Consider the following 14,337-nt stretch of genomic DNA (forward strand, 5'->3'; position numbering starts at 1 on the left):
GGAAAGGTGTACTTTATTTATGTTGATAGCCTTCGGTACACACACACACACGATCCTTCCACCTTATGAAATCATATCCTACTTTCATCCTTAAGGCAGAAAACTGCACTTGCGTTGTAACAGTCCTCTGTGCTCACACAATTATCTGGTGTTCTTTGTGGATTGCATAATCAGCAGAAATCGCTGATCTGACGGTAGAAATGAAATGCAATGTGGTTATCATGTCTCTTGTTGTCCCTCTACTTATTTTTTATGTGGTTTCTTCCCGTAGGAGAGCAACTTCAGTTTATATTTCGAAGCATTAGTCACAAAGATCCTGAACTTGCCTACACTTTCACACTTAAAATAAATGACAATGGCGATTATGAAGGTAAGAATTTTTTTTGGCAGATCTTTTGGGTTGTGAAATTTAAGAAATGGGAGAATGCCTTTTTTTTTTTTTACACTTTACATTATTTACTTTAAGATGAGTGGATTTGTATATACAGGATTTTTTTCCTAAGCCTTATTAGCTGTAAAATATCTACTCTTTCATAATCTAAAGTGGACCTGTTGCAGTTGGATAGTGGAAACATGAACTGCAGCCACAATTCACATTTAAAGTAATTGTTTTTATGTTTTCATTTCCCCACATGTGGTCATCTTTAAATAACAATCCCTTACCCCTTTTTGATATTTATGGTTACCTTTCTGCCATATTATTTTTATCTTTACAAGTATTCGTTGTGCTTGAATGTATTCAATTTTTTTTGCTGTTTTGTATCAACAAGAGAAACAACTGACTTATGTGAGGCAAATTTCAAAGTGTAAATCTGAAAAAAATGCATCTTCTACTTGGCTATAAATCATAACGTGGTTGTACTACTTACTAGGTGTATCTAAGCCCTCATTAAGTATGTTTGCTAGTATGGAGGGGCTCACTGGTCTCTCGTAATCAGTGAAGCCCATTCATATAGTGTACTTCACAAAATCTGTATGAAAAAAACAAAATAGAAGAAAAAAAAAACTTCTCCAGTCCTTTTCCATTTTAAGTGAAATGGGGGGAAAAAAACTTGACGTAGTCTGGATGACTTAGAAGAGGACATTCCTTCCTTGAAAGTAGTATATCTGGCCTGGGTCTAGGACATTTCACTGAAAGTCAAATTAGTGTGCACTTTTCACTGAAAGCTCAATTCACTGATACACATTTCACTGAAAGTTATATATGGCCTTTTCCCCATTGTAGTGTGACCATGGAGTTAGATGCTTCTACTGTGAAACCTACGGATGTCTCTGTATTGGATGCGTCCAGAGCCGCTGCGCAGGCAACGGCTTCTGAGGGTGTATTCAGGCCTACTGACTTGCATATTAAAGCAATGCCGTCGTCTTCTTCAAGGCCTAAAACTCGATCCATGCCCAGAAAACCGACACCCAAACCGCATGGTCAGGCCCCCTATGCCTAAAAAAAAGTAAGAATGGCTGAAGACCTTATTACTCTAATCAGGAGAAGCCACCCTTCTCCCTCTAAGAGACCTAGGACTGATTTTCCTCCTGATTCTTCTGATCAGGATTCTGAGATTACTGTTTTCTCTGATGACCAGGATTTGCCCTTATCTACTTGTGAGGATTCTGATGCAGAGGACTCCATTCCCTCTGCTTCCCCTCCAGAGGATTTCTCTTTTGGTGAAACCTTGCATACTCTTAGGGAGCATTTACGCTGGGGAAAGCCAGGATTACTCTGGCTCCAAAAAGAAGCGTAGGGAATTCTTACTCCTGCCTCAACACAGGCCTGTAGCTATCCCTCCTGTACTGGACAGTATAGATGATTTCTTCTTGGACTCTGTCCTGGCCTCTGACACTTTACCTCCTGCTCCCAGAAAACCTGATAGGTATTACAGGGTACCTGACTCTCACAAGTTCCTCTTTAAAAATCCTACTGCTGATCCCGAGACTATTTCACAGGGACCCAAGGGCATTAAGGCTACCACTGCCAAAAACACTTCGGCAACTTTGGCAATTAGGGCCTTAGGCCAGTTTCACATGTTAAAGTATCAACAGCATATCATTGGATTGCTTAAACAGAAAATGATGTTGATTCTGACTGTGCTGAAAATAAAGAATTACTGGATTTAATGCATTCTGCTAAACAAGTTGGGAAAACATACTTTGCAGTGTGGTTTTGATTCATTAGAGGCATCTTGCAGGGCTGCTGTCACTGGGTCTGTACTTAAAAGGCATGCTTGGCTTAAGGAGCAATCTTTGACAGATCATGTTAAAGCTAAATTACTGGATGCTCCCTTAAACCAAGACCGCCTGTTTGGCAACAAAGCAGAAGTAGTACTTAAAAAGGAGGAGGAAAAAGCTAAATCTATGCAAACTGTTAAAGATTTCCTGCAAGTACAGCCTCCCAGATTTAGTAGGCATTGACTCTCTAAGAATTGGTCCTTTCCTGCCTCTTCCAGGCCTTTAGTCCAAACCCAGAACCAACAGAACACCCAGGCTTCAGTCCCAAGGTGCTCACAGGACTAAGCAGTGGGGGGCTCCCACTTCCAAAGCAGGGAGTAGTAAGACTCCCCCCTATGGTAAACTGTCTCAATGACTTAACTTTAAACCCTCCAAGCCCTGGTCACCTGGCTGTTCCTTTAGGGGGAAAGATTGACCTGCATGCAAAAAATTGGGAACTCATTACCCAGGAAAAATGGGTTCGGTTTCCCAAGAATACCGATTCCACTTCCACTCCTTACCAACCCCAAACGGTTGGCCAGTTCTACCCTCAAATCAGTGGGCAGAGACTCAAAAGCAAGTTCTCTCTCTTTTAAACATCAGGGCAATTCAACCTGTCCCAGAAGAAGAATGGGGGCAAGGTTTCTACTCAAGAATTTTCCTGGTGCCCAGAGAAGACAATTCATGGCGTCCTATCCTGGACCTGTCTATTCTAAACACATTTTTGGTAATCCCAAAATTCAAGATGCTAACTTTCCATCAGCTACTTCCCATGCTAGGCAAAAATGTTGGCAACACTGGATTTAAAGGAAGCCTACCTGCACATCCCAATAAGGGAATCTTGCAGAAGATACCTACGCTTCAGAGCAGTCTACATGCACTATCAGTTCTCTGCACTGCTCTTTGGCTTATCTACTGCACCGAGGGTATTCACAAAGTGCCTAGCTCCAGTCATTGCATTTTGCAGGCAAAGAAATATTCAGATATACCCATACCTGGACAATTGTCTAATTCAGGCAGAAAGCCAGGACGTACTATTAAATTATCTGGCATCTGTAAAGAAATTGCTGACTTTTCTGGGGTACACCATAAACGAAAAGAAATCACATCTTGTACCCTGCCAACAAATGTATTCCTGGGAGCAAGCTTGAATGCAACTTCCCGGATTGCGTACCTCACGCCAGAGGAACAAGTTCATTTGACAGCCTACTTCAAACTACTGGCAACAAAGACCCAGCCTGCAATGAAATTACTGCAAGCCCTGGGGTTCATGGCCTCTTGCATTCTACTAATGCCATATGCAAGACTGCATATGAAAAAACTACAACGGTATCTAAAAAGCCTATGGTGTCAACATTCTCAGGATCTAGAATCAATTATTCCGATCATACATTGTCTAAAGAAATTGTTCCTTTGGTGGGCAGAGGCCTGCCACCAAAACAAGGAACTGCCATTCACTCTACCCCCTGCTGCCCAAACCTAACAGACACATCTGACTATGCATGGGAGGCTCACCTGGCAGGGCAGTGCATTCAGGGCAAATGGTACCAAAGTCAAATGCACCTGCATATCAATGAAAAAGAAATGTTAGCTGTACAGAATGCTCTGGCGGCCTTCAAGGACCACATTCTTCCAGGACAATTATTGATAAAGACGGACAACAACACTGTTATGTGGTACATAAACAAGCATTGGGGGAACCCACTCATTTCCTCTCTTCAGGCTAGCCATGACTCTGTGGAACACAGCCTTGGGCTACCAAGTGCAAATGAGCTACCAAGTGCACCTACAGGCTCAATTCCTGCCAGAAAAGCTAAATACACTGGTAGACCTAAGCAGAATTCTCATGGACCCACACGAGTGGAAACTGGAGCCAAAGCTATTCAACATGTTGAGAAACAAATGGGGGAGCCCAGAGATAGACTGTTTGCCTCCCCTCAGAACTCCCAATTGGACAAATTCTGCACAAGGACTCCCCACAAACAAGCATGGAAAGTGGATGCCCTGTCCTTCACCTTGAAAAACCTATTAGTTTATGCCTTTCCCCCTCTGCTTCTCCTCTCCAAAGTGCTACTAAAGATCAAACAGGACAGACCAAGGACAATACTGATTGCACCGGACTGGCCATGCCAACACTGGTAACCCCTCTTGCACAGTGTGTCACTGCTGACACCATGGCACCTGCCTCAGACCCCTGCCCTGCTGTCCCAGCAGGAGGGCCAGATTCTGCACCCACAGCTTCTTAGCCTGGCTAATTACCTGATCTCTCCGTTACCATCCCTCAGTAAACAAATGATGGATGTCATTCTGGAGGCAAGGAGGCCTAGTACTAGAAAATCCTATGCTGAAAAATGGAAAAGATTCTGTTCCTGGAGCCAAACTCAAGGGATGGGCACAGCAGTGCCCAACTGACCTCATATTCTTCTTTACTTAACTGAGATGCTTCACAAGGGCCTTTCCTTTTCTTCCATCAAAATTCATGCCTAAGCCATTTCAGCACATTACAATACAGAGCCACCCCTCTTCTCTGATCCACTTCTGAAGCAATTTCTCAGAGGGGCCAAAAACTTAAGACCACCCAGGAGAGCCCCTACTCCAGCCTTGGACCTTAACTTTGTATTGGAAAAGCTCACTCTACTTCCCTTTGAGCCAGCTGCAGAGTTGAAATTCCTTTCTTGGAAAAAGCCTTCCTTCTAGCCATCACTTCAGCAAAAAGGATGTCTGAATTACAGGCCCTCATAGCAGTGGGGCTTTTCGTCATCTTTCATGCGGACAGGGTGTCCTTCAGGACCAATCCCTCCTTTATGCCCAAGGTGGTATCCAGTGTGGCCCTTAATCAATCCATTCATTTGCCAACCTTCTTTTCTAATCCACAGAACAAAGTGAAACGAATACTGCACTCCTTGGACGTGCACAGACAACTTAGATTTTACTTGGACTGGACTAAGCCCATCAGGAAATCTCAACAGCTGCTGGTTGCATTTGCTGCAGGGGCAGAGGGAAAGGCCATTTCAAAGCAAACCATTTCTAAGTGGATAGGCCATTGCATTCATTTCTGCTATAAGCACCATGGAAAACCTACCCCACAGGGGATAAGACTACATTCAACCAGGGCTGCATCTACCTCTACAGCCTTTCTCAGAGGTTTCCCTACCAGGGACATCCTAGAAGCTGCTACCTGGAGTTCTGTACATACCTTCACCAAGCGTTACCACTTGCCAGTTTTTTCTAAATCCAGATCTGACTTTGACACTGCAGTCTTGCAGGGCCTTATAGCTGGTCCTAATGCTATCTAATAACCTCCTCCCATCCTTAGCTTTGGGAATCTGCCCAAATGTGATGACTGCAACAGTGAAACACGAAGAGCATAGTACAGTTGTGTACACTTACCATAAATGTAGATGTTAAGAGTGTATTCACTGTTGCAGTCCTGGTTACCCTCCTTCCAGCCCCCTGACTTCTATTGACTATACTCTATTCTTGTTTACCATGCTTAACTCATTCACTCCAGAGCAGCTCAGGAAAAGCTGCCTGCTTAATTCCACCATAGGAAGAACAGTGCAGCCTGAGCTCATTTTCAGAAAATCCATTTGTAATACTATACAGAAAACAAATGCTCATAACTCTTTAACTATAAGAGCTACACTAAAAATGTAAACGCGAAAGTTTTTCAGCAGACACTGACCTTTCCAACAGTGTAAATGTTGATAGTGCATATCAAAGTCATAATTAAATATTTGGGAAGGAATGCTGATATTGTGCAATTTTTTTAACTTTTTGGAAAAGCAAAGCACATATCTTGGTCTATGTACCAGGCAGACCCATACAATTTGAATTTAATTCGTTAGTATGAATGTCAGCTTTAAAATGATACCTTAACCATTACTATGTGACGCTCCTTTCATGAGATATTCACAGAAATATGATTAATATATTATTTCTCATAATTGATAAATAAACGAAGCATAATATCTCATCATCTGTAACAGACAGAGCCTACATATCAGTGTAGAAGTTGTGCATCTGAATGTCAGCTTCAAAATGACGCATCATTTGTGTGATTACCATGCTCCCTCGCAAAGATATGGGCATAATAATGAGAAGTATTGTAAATGTATAATTTTCATATTTGTACAAGACTAAACAAACTGTGATATCTGTACGTGTGTACAGTGCACAGACACAGTTCTTTTACCATGTTGTAAGGAGTAACACTGTCTTCAAAATGAGGTATTACTTCACGCAATGAGATGCTCCCTTGCAACGTTATTTACAAAAATATGAAAAAAAATCATAATTTCCATAACCTAAGTCCGAAACAAACATTGATATCTGCCTATGAGTACAACATACAGGCACCATTCTTTACCATGTTAGAACTATAAATAATCTTTTCAAAATGAGGTATTACTTAACACATTCAGATGCTCCCTTGCAAAGTTATTTACCAAAATATGAAAAAGAAAATCATAATTTCCATAACCTAAGTCCGAAACAAACTTTGATATCTGCACAGGTGTCAAACATACAGGCACAGTTCTTTTACCATGTTGGAACCAGCAATACTGTCTTCAAAATGAGATATTACCTGGCACATTCAGATGCTCTCTTGCAAAGTTATTTACCAAAATATGAAAAAAAATTATAATTTCCATAACCTAAGTCCGAAAAAACTTTGATATCTGCACATGTATAGAACATACAGGCACAATTCATTTACCATGTTGGAACCAGCAATACTGTCACCAAAATGAGGCATTACTTGGCACACTGACATGCTCCCTTGCAAAGTTATTTACAAAAATATGAAGTCCTAACAAAACTGATATATGTACATGTGTACAGAATTCAGAAACAGTTGTTTTACCATGTAGACATATATGATTGCAAATATATGCATTCTTGGTGTAGCCAAAATACTGCAGAATGGGTGCATGTAAAGAGAAAAAGCAAGGTAAGGACAGCCACTCCACTAATGAACCCAGGACAGGCATGGGACTTCAGTGGCAGGCAAGGCCATCTGATCTGTCCGATAGCTGTGCTAGCTACCCAGTCAGACAGCTGATACCACTGCAGTCTTGCAACCTCCTTCAGTGTCAGCAATCTGCCTTACCTATGCCTTTTCTCTTTACTTGTGTCCATTCAGCAATGGACCCAAGGGATCAAGTTCTGTATTACCAAGCCCTTCCTGTCATCTAAACTCTACACATGCCTGATAAAAGCAGAATAAAAAAAGAAGTATTGCAGGATAGTTACTGACATATCAGATTGTATGTGCTAGCACTCTCCTGAAACAGTTGTTCTTTCTCAGCATCTTCACCATCTCCTTACCACAGTTATTTGCCAAACTCAGAAAAATATATTTTAAACAACACAATTCATAGCAGAGTTTTACTTACCATACTGGTCCTACTTGGTCATGGGTGTTTTCCAGTCTTCTCACAAGCTGCATATTACCAGTCCTGCATAGCTCTCCTCACTCACTTGTGGAGGTCAGTCAAGAACAACGCAATGCCCTTCTCAGTTAGGTGAACAAGCCATCCCTTCTGAACAGGTGAACATCCTGTGCGGTGATGCTGTCATGACAGATTGTAGATCCACCGACCCTGTGCTTCAAGCCATGCATGAACCCATTCTGTAAACATTGGCCTTGTGCGCTGCCCGCTGACTTTTTGCTGTTTTCCATATCTGTCGAGGGATTATATCAGACCACACAAAATGACAATGTGGCCACCATGACTGCAGGTGTTAAAAAATTGCTGTGATTTGAAACCGTAGCCTTCCAAGTAGTTGACTGAGGACATCATTCCCTCCAATCTGCAGCACAAGAATGTCGGGCTCAGGGTAGCTGGAACACTTTTCTTCAACTGCAGTACTCTGCTCCAATGCATACTTCTTCTTGCAATCCAGTATACCTTCACACTTGATGTGGGGAAGCTCAAGTTGTGCTGGTTTTCAGTTTCGGAGGCATGGCTGGCAGCCCATTGAATCTAGGAATGGCCACATACCCACACTCTCACTTGTCGTTCTCCTGGTCATGCAACCATGACAGTGTCAGAAGGTGGACAAACCTGCACAGGAAAGAAATTGCAAACAGATTACTACTGATGTTTGACAGATGTATTGGAAGACTACATATGTATGTATATTATATGCATTACCTGGTTAGCCCATCCAGATCTTCCATCCTAGCCACAGGGGCAGTATTCTTTGCATTAGCATGTTCTAATACATGTTAGAGTGGAGTGCAGAGGCATTCATTATCATCCAGTAGAAATACTACATCATTATAATTCAGTCAAAATAGTATAACACTTGGATGTTACTGAGCCCTTCCTCCTACCCACCTAATTTCCACCCATAACTGACCAAGCATGGAAACATGCCCAACTACTGAGTATAAGCAGAAGTACAGTAATACAAGCAGAAATGGCAAACTTATCTGTGTCATCCATGTAAGAATTAGTCACAAAAGTAATAATTCCAGTTATAGCATCTGACAATCACAGTGGTCACAATAAGACCTATCAGTTTTCCTCAATGCAGTATGTGCATATTGTTAAGAGATAATAAATTATTCTTGAAAGCTGGATTCATAAACAAAAAATTATAACCATCACTGAAACCTGAGCTATAGATAACCTATACTTGTTACACTATGTCTGTATTACGATCTTCAGCAGCCTGACCATGTATGTGCAAGCACTTCCCTGGTACACAAATGAATTATTTCCCCTACCAACATCTTCATTACTGCATGTTATACACATGTCCCTAAATGAAACATTCACCCAAATGACCCCTTCAGGAACATGTAGAGATATGCACAGTAACCAAACTTTGATATATATATATATATATATATATATATATATACACGTATGACCAATGTATATATGTGTAAGTACATTATGTACATACATATATATCCATATGCACACATATGCACAAATATAAATGTGTGTGTGTATATGTATGTATGTATATATATATATATATATATATATATATATATATATATATATATATATATATACATATACATATACATATATATATATATATATATATATATATATATATATATATACATACATATACACAAGAGGAATAAAATCAGGGGGTTAGGAGGATAGGTAGTTGATGAAGAATGAGGGGAGTTGTTTGCAATGACTCCAAGCAGAGAAAAAACAGAACCTGACTTGTGCATTCATCAAAGTGATAACGACTTCTACTTATGTGAATAACAGTAACAGCTACTTATGTGAGTAACAATGACAGCAGCTGAGACTTTTCCCAGAAAAGTGATAATGATTCACTGCTATATTGTAACTGCATGTATTGCTAATGTGATAATGACCTTCCTTTCATTAATGCAAAGGTATGCATGCTGAGACACAGGTGATAATTGCTGCACATAACCTGTTGAGTAGGCATTCATTATATTACCTGGTGCAGGTGTTATGTAACACTGACTCATTACCATCTGTTAGGAGAAGGCCAGAGTAATTCAGTAAAAATAGTATAACACTTGTATACCCTTCCTCCCACCTAAATTCCACATATGACTAATAGAGCCAGGAACATTGCCCAAAATATGTGGTTGCTCCATGCTGGTACTTTTGTGCAATCAATAGCATTTATGTCACTAAGCCAACTGCTGTGTATAATCAAACAGAAATGACAAAGTCATAAATATGTAAATTACTTGGCTGCTCCATGTAAGAATTACTCCAAAAGTAGTAAATAATTTTATCTCACCCAACCATCCCTCGAGTTAGAATAAGACACAGCAATGAAAAAGGCAGCAATACTGTCCAAAATATCTGGGTAAGCTATGCCTAAAATCAACAGTATATTGTTGATGCAGTCTTTCATTCCACCCAAATGTGCTGTGGCATTCTGACCATGTATGCAGAAGCACTTCCCTCATATACAATGAATTATTCACCAAACAACATCTTCATTAGTATGTCTATGTATACACATGCACCAAAATGAAACATTCACCCAACTGACCCCTTCAGTAAAATGTTGAGGCTTGCATAATCACCAAAATGAAGCATTTACCCAAGTGACTCTTCACTAGCATTTCCTAGTATGTGCAATCACCAAAATGAAGCATTTACCCAAGTGACCCCTTCAATAAAATTGTTGATGTATGCACATGCACATGAATGAAATATTTCCCCAAACGACCCTTCAGTAACATTCCCCAGCATTACTCAGTAGAGGGGACTGTTTTGTTCAGGAGAACCAAAATATACATTCAGAACCTTTGGAAATATTTATCAGCACTGTTCTTGTTATCCAGCATTCTGTTTTCAGGAGACAGGCCAGCTTAGCATCAGACAGTACCATGAAGTTAATAGCTTGACAAACTCAAAAGTTAATAACTTGACAAAATCTGAAAAATAAAACAATACCTTACAAAACAACTGGAAGGTCACTGTCCCACACAAGCAAATATTATGGCATAAAGATATTAGAAAAAGAGCTTCATAAATACACAGCATAAAATGACAAACACCAAACTCCATTTTAAAATAGATTTGCAATGCAAACCAGTACCCAAACGGCAAACTGGTAAAAATTTAAGCAACACTCACATGCAAGTCTAATATCAATGCTGCACAAATTTCCAATAAAAAAATCATGAACGGACACGTGATCCACTGTGGCGACCCCTAAGCCGAAAGAAGAAAAAGAATTAAACCTGACAGCAGTGATTTGCCTGGAAATTGCTACACCTTACAATATAAAACAATATTTCGTATGCTATACAGTCACAGAAAGCTGTAACATGGTAACCCAAGAGAATAATACAATGTCAGCTTAACATGCACACAAATTGATCATTACTGAAGCTGACATTCATTCAAGCTGAGCCTGTTCCTATCTGAAGTGTCCAGGAACATGTGACCAAGTTGCAGGAAATAATGGCAGCCATCTTATCCACTGTAAGGCAGCAAGTAGAATAGGTCCTAGAAGGAACAGACAGGCCTACAACAAAAATGTAAAGTTAAGAGCTTTTCAACCTGGGTATAAGATCTTATAACCACCATAGAAAACAAATGACTTGCCATAAGACAAGAGCCACCCAAAACAACTGAAAACACAAAGGGGTAGTGATCCACAAGATTAGATAGCCAAGTGAAAACCAGAACAAATGTATGTTAATTTACGTAAGCCCTGGAATGATCAGCAGGTTTTCAGCTATCAGAGTAGAACATATGTAAAAAATGAATTGGGGAAGAAGCCTTCAAATAACATTTATAAAGTGTTACGTTTTGCCTCACAGATAGACGTTGCCCATTCGATTCTGCTGCTAATTCATCTGGGGTATTATATGCATAGGGATCTGTTTGAAAAAATAGATATATTTTTTACATTTTATAAGTAATTTCTGTCTTCATGTCTGTCATTCATCTCCCTAGCAATATATCTGTGTGGGCTTCCGTTAACAGTTTGTTCATGTTAGTTATCTAAAGGGTGTAAACCGCTGATCGTGGATTTACTCTGGACAGAGGATGCAGTTAGATAAATAATAGTAACCCAATTTAAGGTGGGTACATACTTACAAAATAAACTAAATGGCCAGCTGCTGACATGCACGTACTAAGTAACGGTTAGTCAGAGCACACAAAAACGTCATCAGTACAGTCCACAGGAAATGGAGCATCAACAGCGCAAAAAAAGGAATCGGTACATGTTCAAAGGGCTACAATGAGACACTCCTAAAGAAAGTCAGAAAAAAACTGTTAAAATGAAATACTACAGCAAGTCAACGTCTTGATTTCTTTGTCGGTGCTAAAACCTAAACCGGCAAAATTGCGCTAGCTAGCCCCACCAACATTACTCAAAAGAGCCGAGTACAGAACATTTTACACAGCACAGCTTATTATAAAGAATTGTCTAAATTTAATTGTTTAACATTATTTTGCCCTATACAGCACTAATTTATTATTATTATTAGAACACAAAGTAGTTTTATGTTAAATCTGAGTTGAAGCATCCCACAGCGCTGAACTCCTTGAAGGCTCGACTGACACCTTATGTAATCTAGGAATATACCCGCAAGTAACAAAATAGGGATAGTCACAGCAGCAATATAGACTTGTCAGACTGGGTGCTCAGCATTCCTCCTCATTAAAAGGTTAGGAACAGCTGTTTGGGAAACTCACAATTAGTGCATGTACGTATCACTATTTAACCTGACTAAATATTCAAGAAGCAGCACAATGCAATTTTGCAAATCCCTTACTTTCTTAGTAAGAACACTTTAAAAAACACGCACTCCTCAAAAAAATTACTAAAACAGTACAGAAATATAAATATACTGTGCATAGACAAATCACGAAGGAATCCGATTGGTTGCCACTGCTTCATTTAGGAAACGCAGACATAGTGGGGGCTTAGCTGTAATCACAGGAAAAGACATTGAGCATTCCTTCCCGATTTACTCATAAAAGTCCAATAGGACCATCAGGTAACTCCAACCTAAATCCTAAGTTGAGAAGGTAACTGACAAAGTTCAGTTACTTTCCCAACTTATTTTTCAACAATAGCTTCAATTTATGGCTGTAAAATTACTTGCGCTGCTGGAAGGCACTCTGGGTTAACATGATGTAATTCCTATCATCTCATGGCGCGCTCGGTGTTAAGCACAGAGGCGCCATGAGAAGGTACTCGGGGCTAATGAGTTAAAGCTTTTTGGTGTATTTGCTTTTTTGTTGGAGGTATAACCTTGTATACAATTGCTTCCCATTAAGGGGGCACCTAACATCTGGGGCAAGAAAAACTGATGTAATGGCCATCGGCTGTATGCTTTATACCCCTGACTACCTGATATCATGGAAGATTAGACAGCAACTGATGCAGGACCCAAGACTTTGATTATCAGGCCACCTGTAAGCAGATAACCCAAATGTGATGACTGCAGCAGTGAATATACTCGAACATCTACATTTATGGTAAGTGTACACAACTGTACTTTCTTCACTTATGTCACATACATTTTGTAAAGCCTTTTTGAAGGGCACAGTAATGTTAAGGTCTCCGTTTAACGAAGCCACTGCTCCTGGACAGGTTTTCCCTCAGGAGTAATCCTTCTTGCCAAAGGTAGTTTCAGAATCAAATATCAATCAAACCTTACATCTATCAGTCTTTTTCCCTAATTTCTCTAATAAGCGAGAGTACTGTCTACACTTATTAGACATTCACAGACAATTACGATGTCCTTCAAGAATGCAACTGCAGTCATAACATATGGGTTGTCCTGCCTCAGGCAGCCCTCGGTCGGCCGGATTCCAAAGTCTGGGTCCGACGTCGGCTGATGTCGCATTTCTCTCCGACGTCAGAGCGGCTGGAGTACATAAGCATCAGCCGACGCCATCTTCCCCAGTCTTTCTTGCCGCGCGGTGCCCGAAGCAGAAGCAGTTCGCAAGTGCCGGTTGGTCAGCTCCTGTATTCTTCGAATCCGAAGTCATCAAAAAAGCTAAGTACCCCGTTGGGGACCTTTTCTTGCCTCAGCCGATGTCAGAAATTACTGAAAAAGTAAATAATTGGTTGTCTTGTGGTAAACAAATACCTCATAAGGATTTCCACTCTTACTGCCTCCCTTGCCTAGGCCCAGACCACGACGTCTCGGCCTGTGCCGCCTGTGCTCGCTTTAATAAGCGCACTCTCAGGCGCCGGGCGGAGTTCGCTGAAGATTTTTTCGGCGATAAATTTGATTATACGATGCAGTCGGAACAACCGACAACGCAGACTCCTAAGAAACGAAAAGACCGGGACCGACATCCTCGGCCCGCGTCTTCCACCAACACCACGCCAAAATTAACCGCGAGTGCTCCGGTTCCCTCTGAGGCGGTTATTCCACCGCTCCGAACCGAAGACACCGCATTACCGATACCTCCGACACCGGAGGCCACTCCGACGCCAGTTATTGACTTTCCTCCGGATACTGAAACCGAGGAAATGCCCAAGACCATTGCTGTGGATAAGGTCACTCCTGCACGTGGAGCGGCTAGGCCTTCCATGTCTATCAAGGCCTACACACGGGCCAAGGCAGCCAGCAAGTCCAAGCATCTTTCTGCTAAGACCTTAACCTACTCCTGAAACTCAAATCATGGC

The 14,337-nt window shown here is 40.9% G+C and overlaps 1 protein-coding gene across 3 annotated transcripts in view; it reads left to right on the forward strand.

Annotated features, from left to right (window-relative positions):
- Positions 1-14,337, forward strand: part of SPC25 (SPC25 component of NDC80 kinetochore complex) — a 450,334-nt gene that overhangs the window by 362,451 nt on the left and 73,546 nt on the right. For all 3 annotated transcript variants that reach the window (XM_044075589.1, XM_044075588.1, XM_044075587.1), the window contains exon 5: positions 272-370. In XM_044075589.1, coding sequence (XP_043931524.1) covers positions 272-370 — 99 coding nt within the window. The remainder of the gene's footprint in view (positions 1-271; positions 371-14,337) is intronic.

This window comes from Protopterus annectens, chromosome 6.part1 (genome assembly GCF_019279795.1).
Source record: "Protopterus annectens isolate FY-2018-M chromosome 6.part1, PAN1.0, whole genome shotgun sequence".
NCBI lineage: Eukaryota > Metazoa > Chordata > Ceratodontiformes > Protopteridae > Protopterus > Protopterus annectens.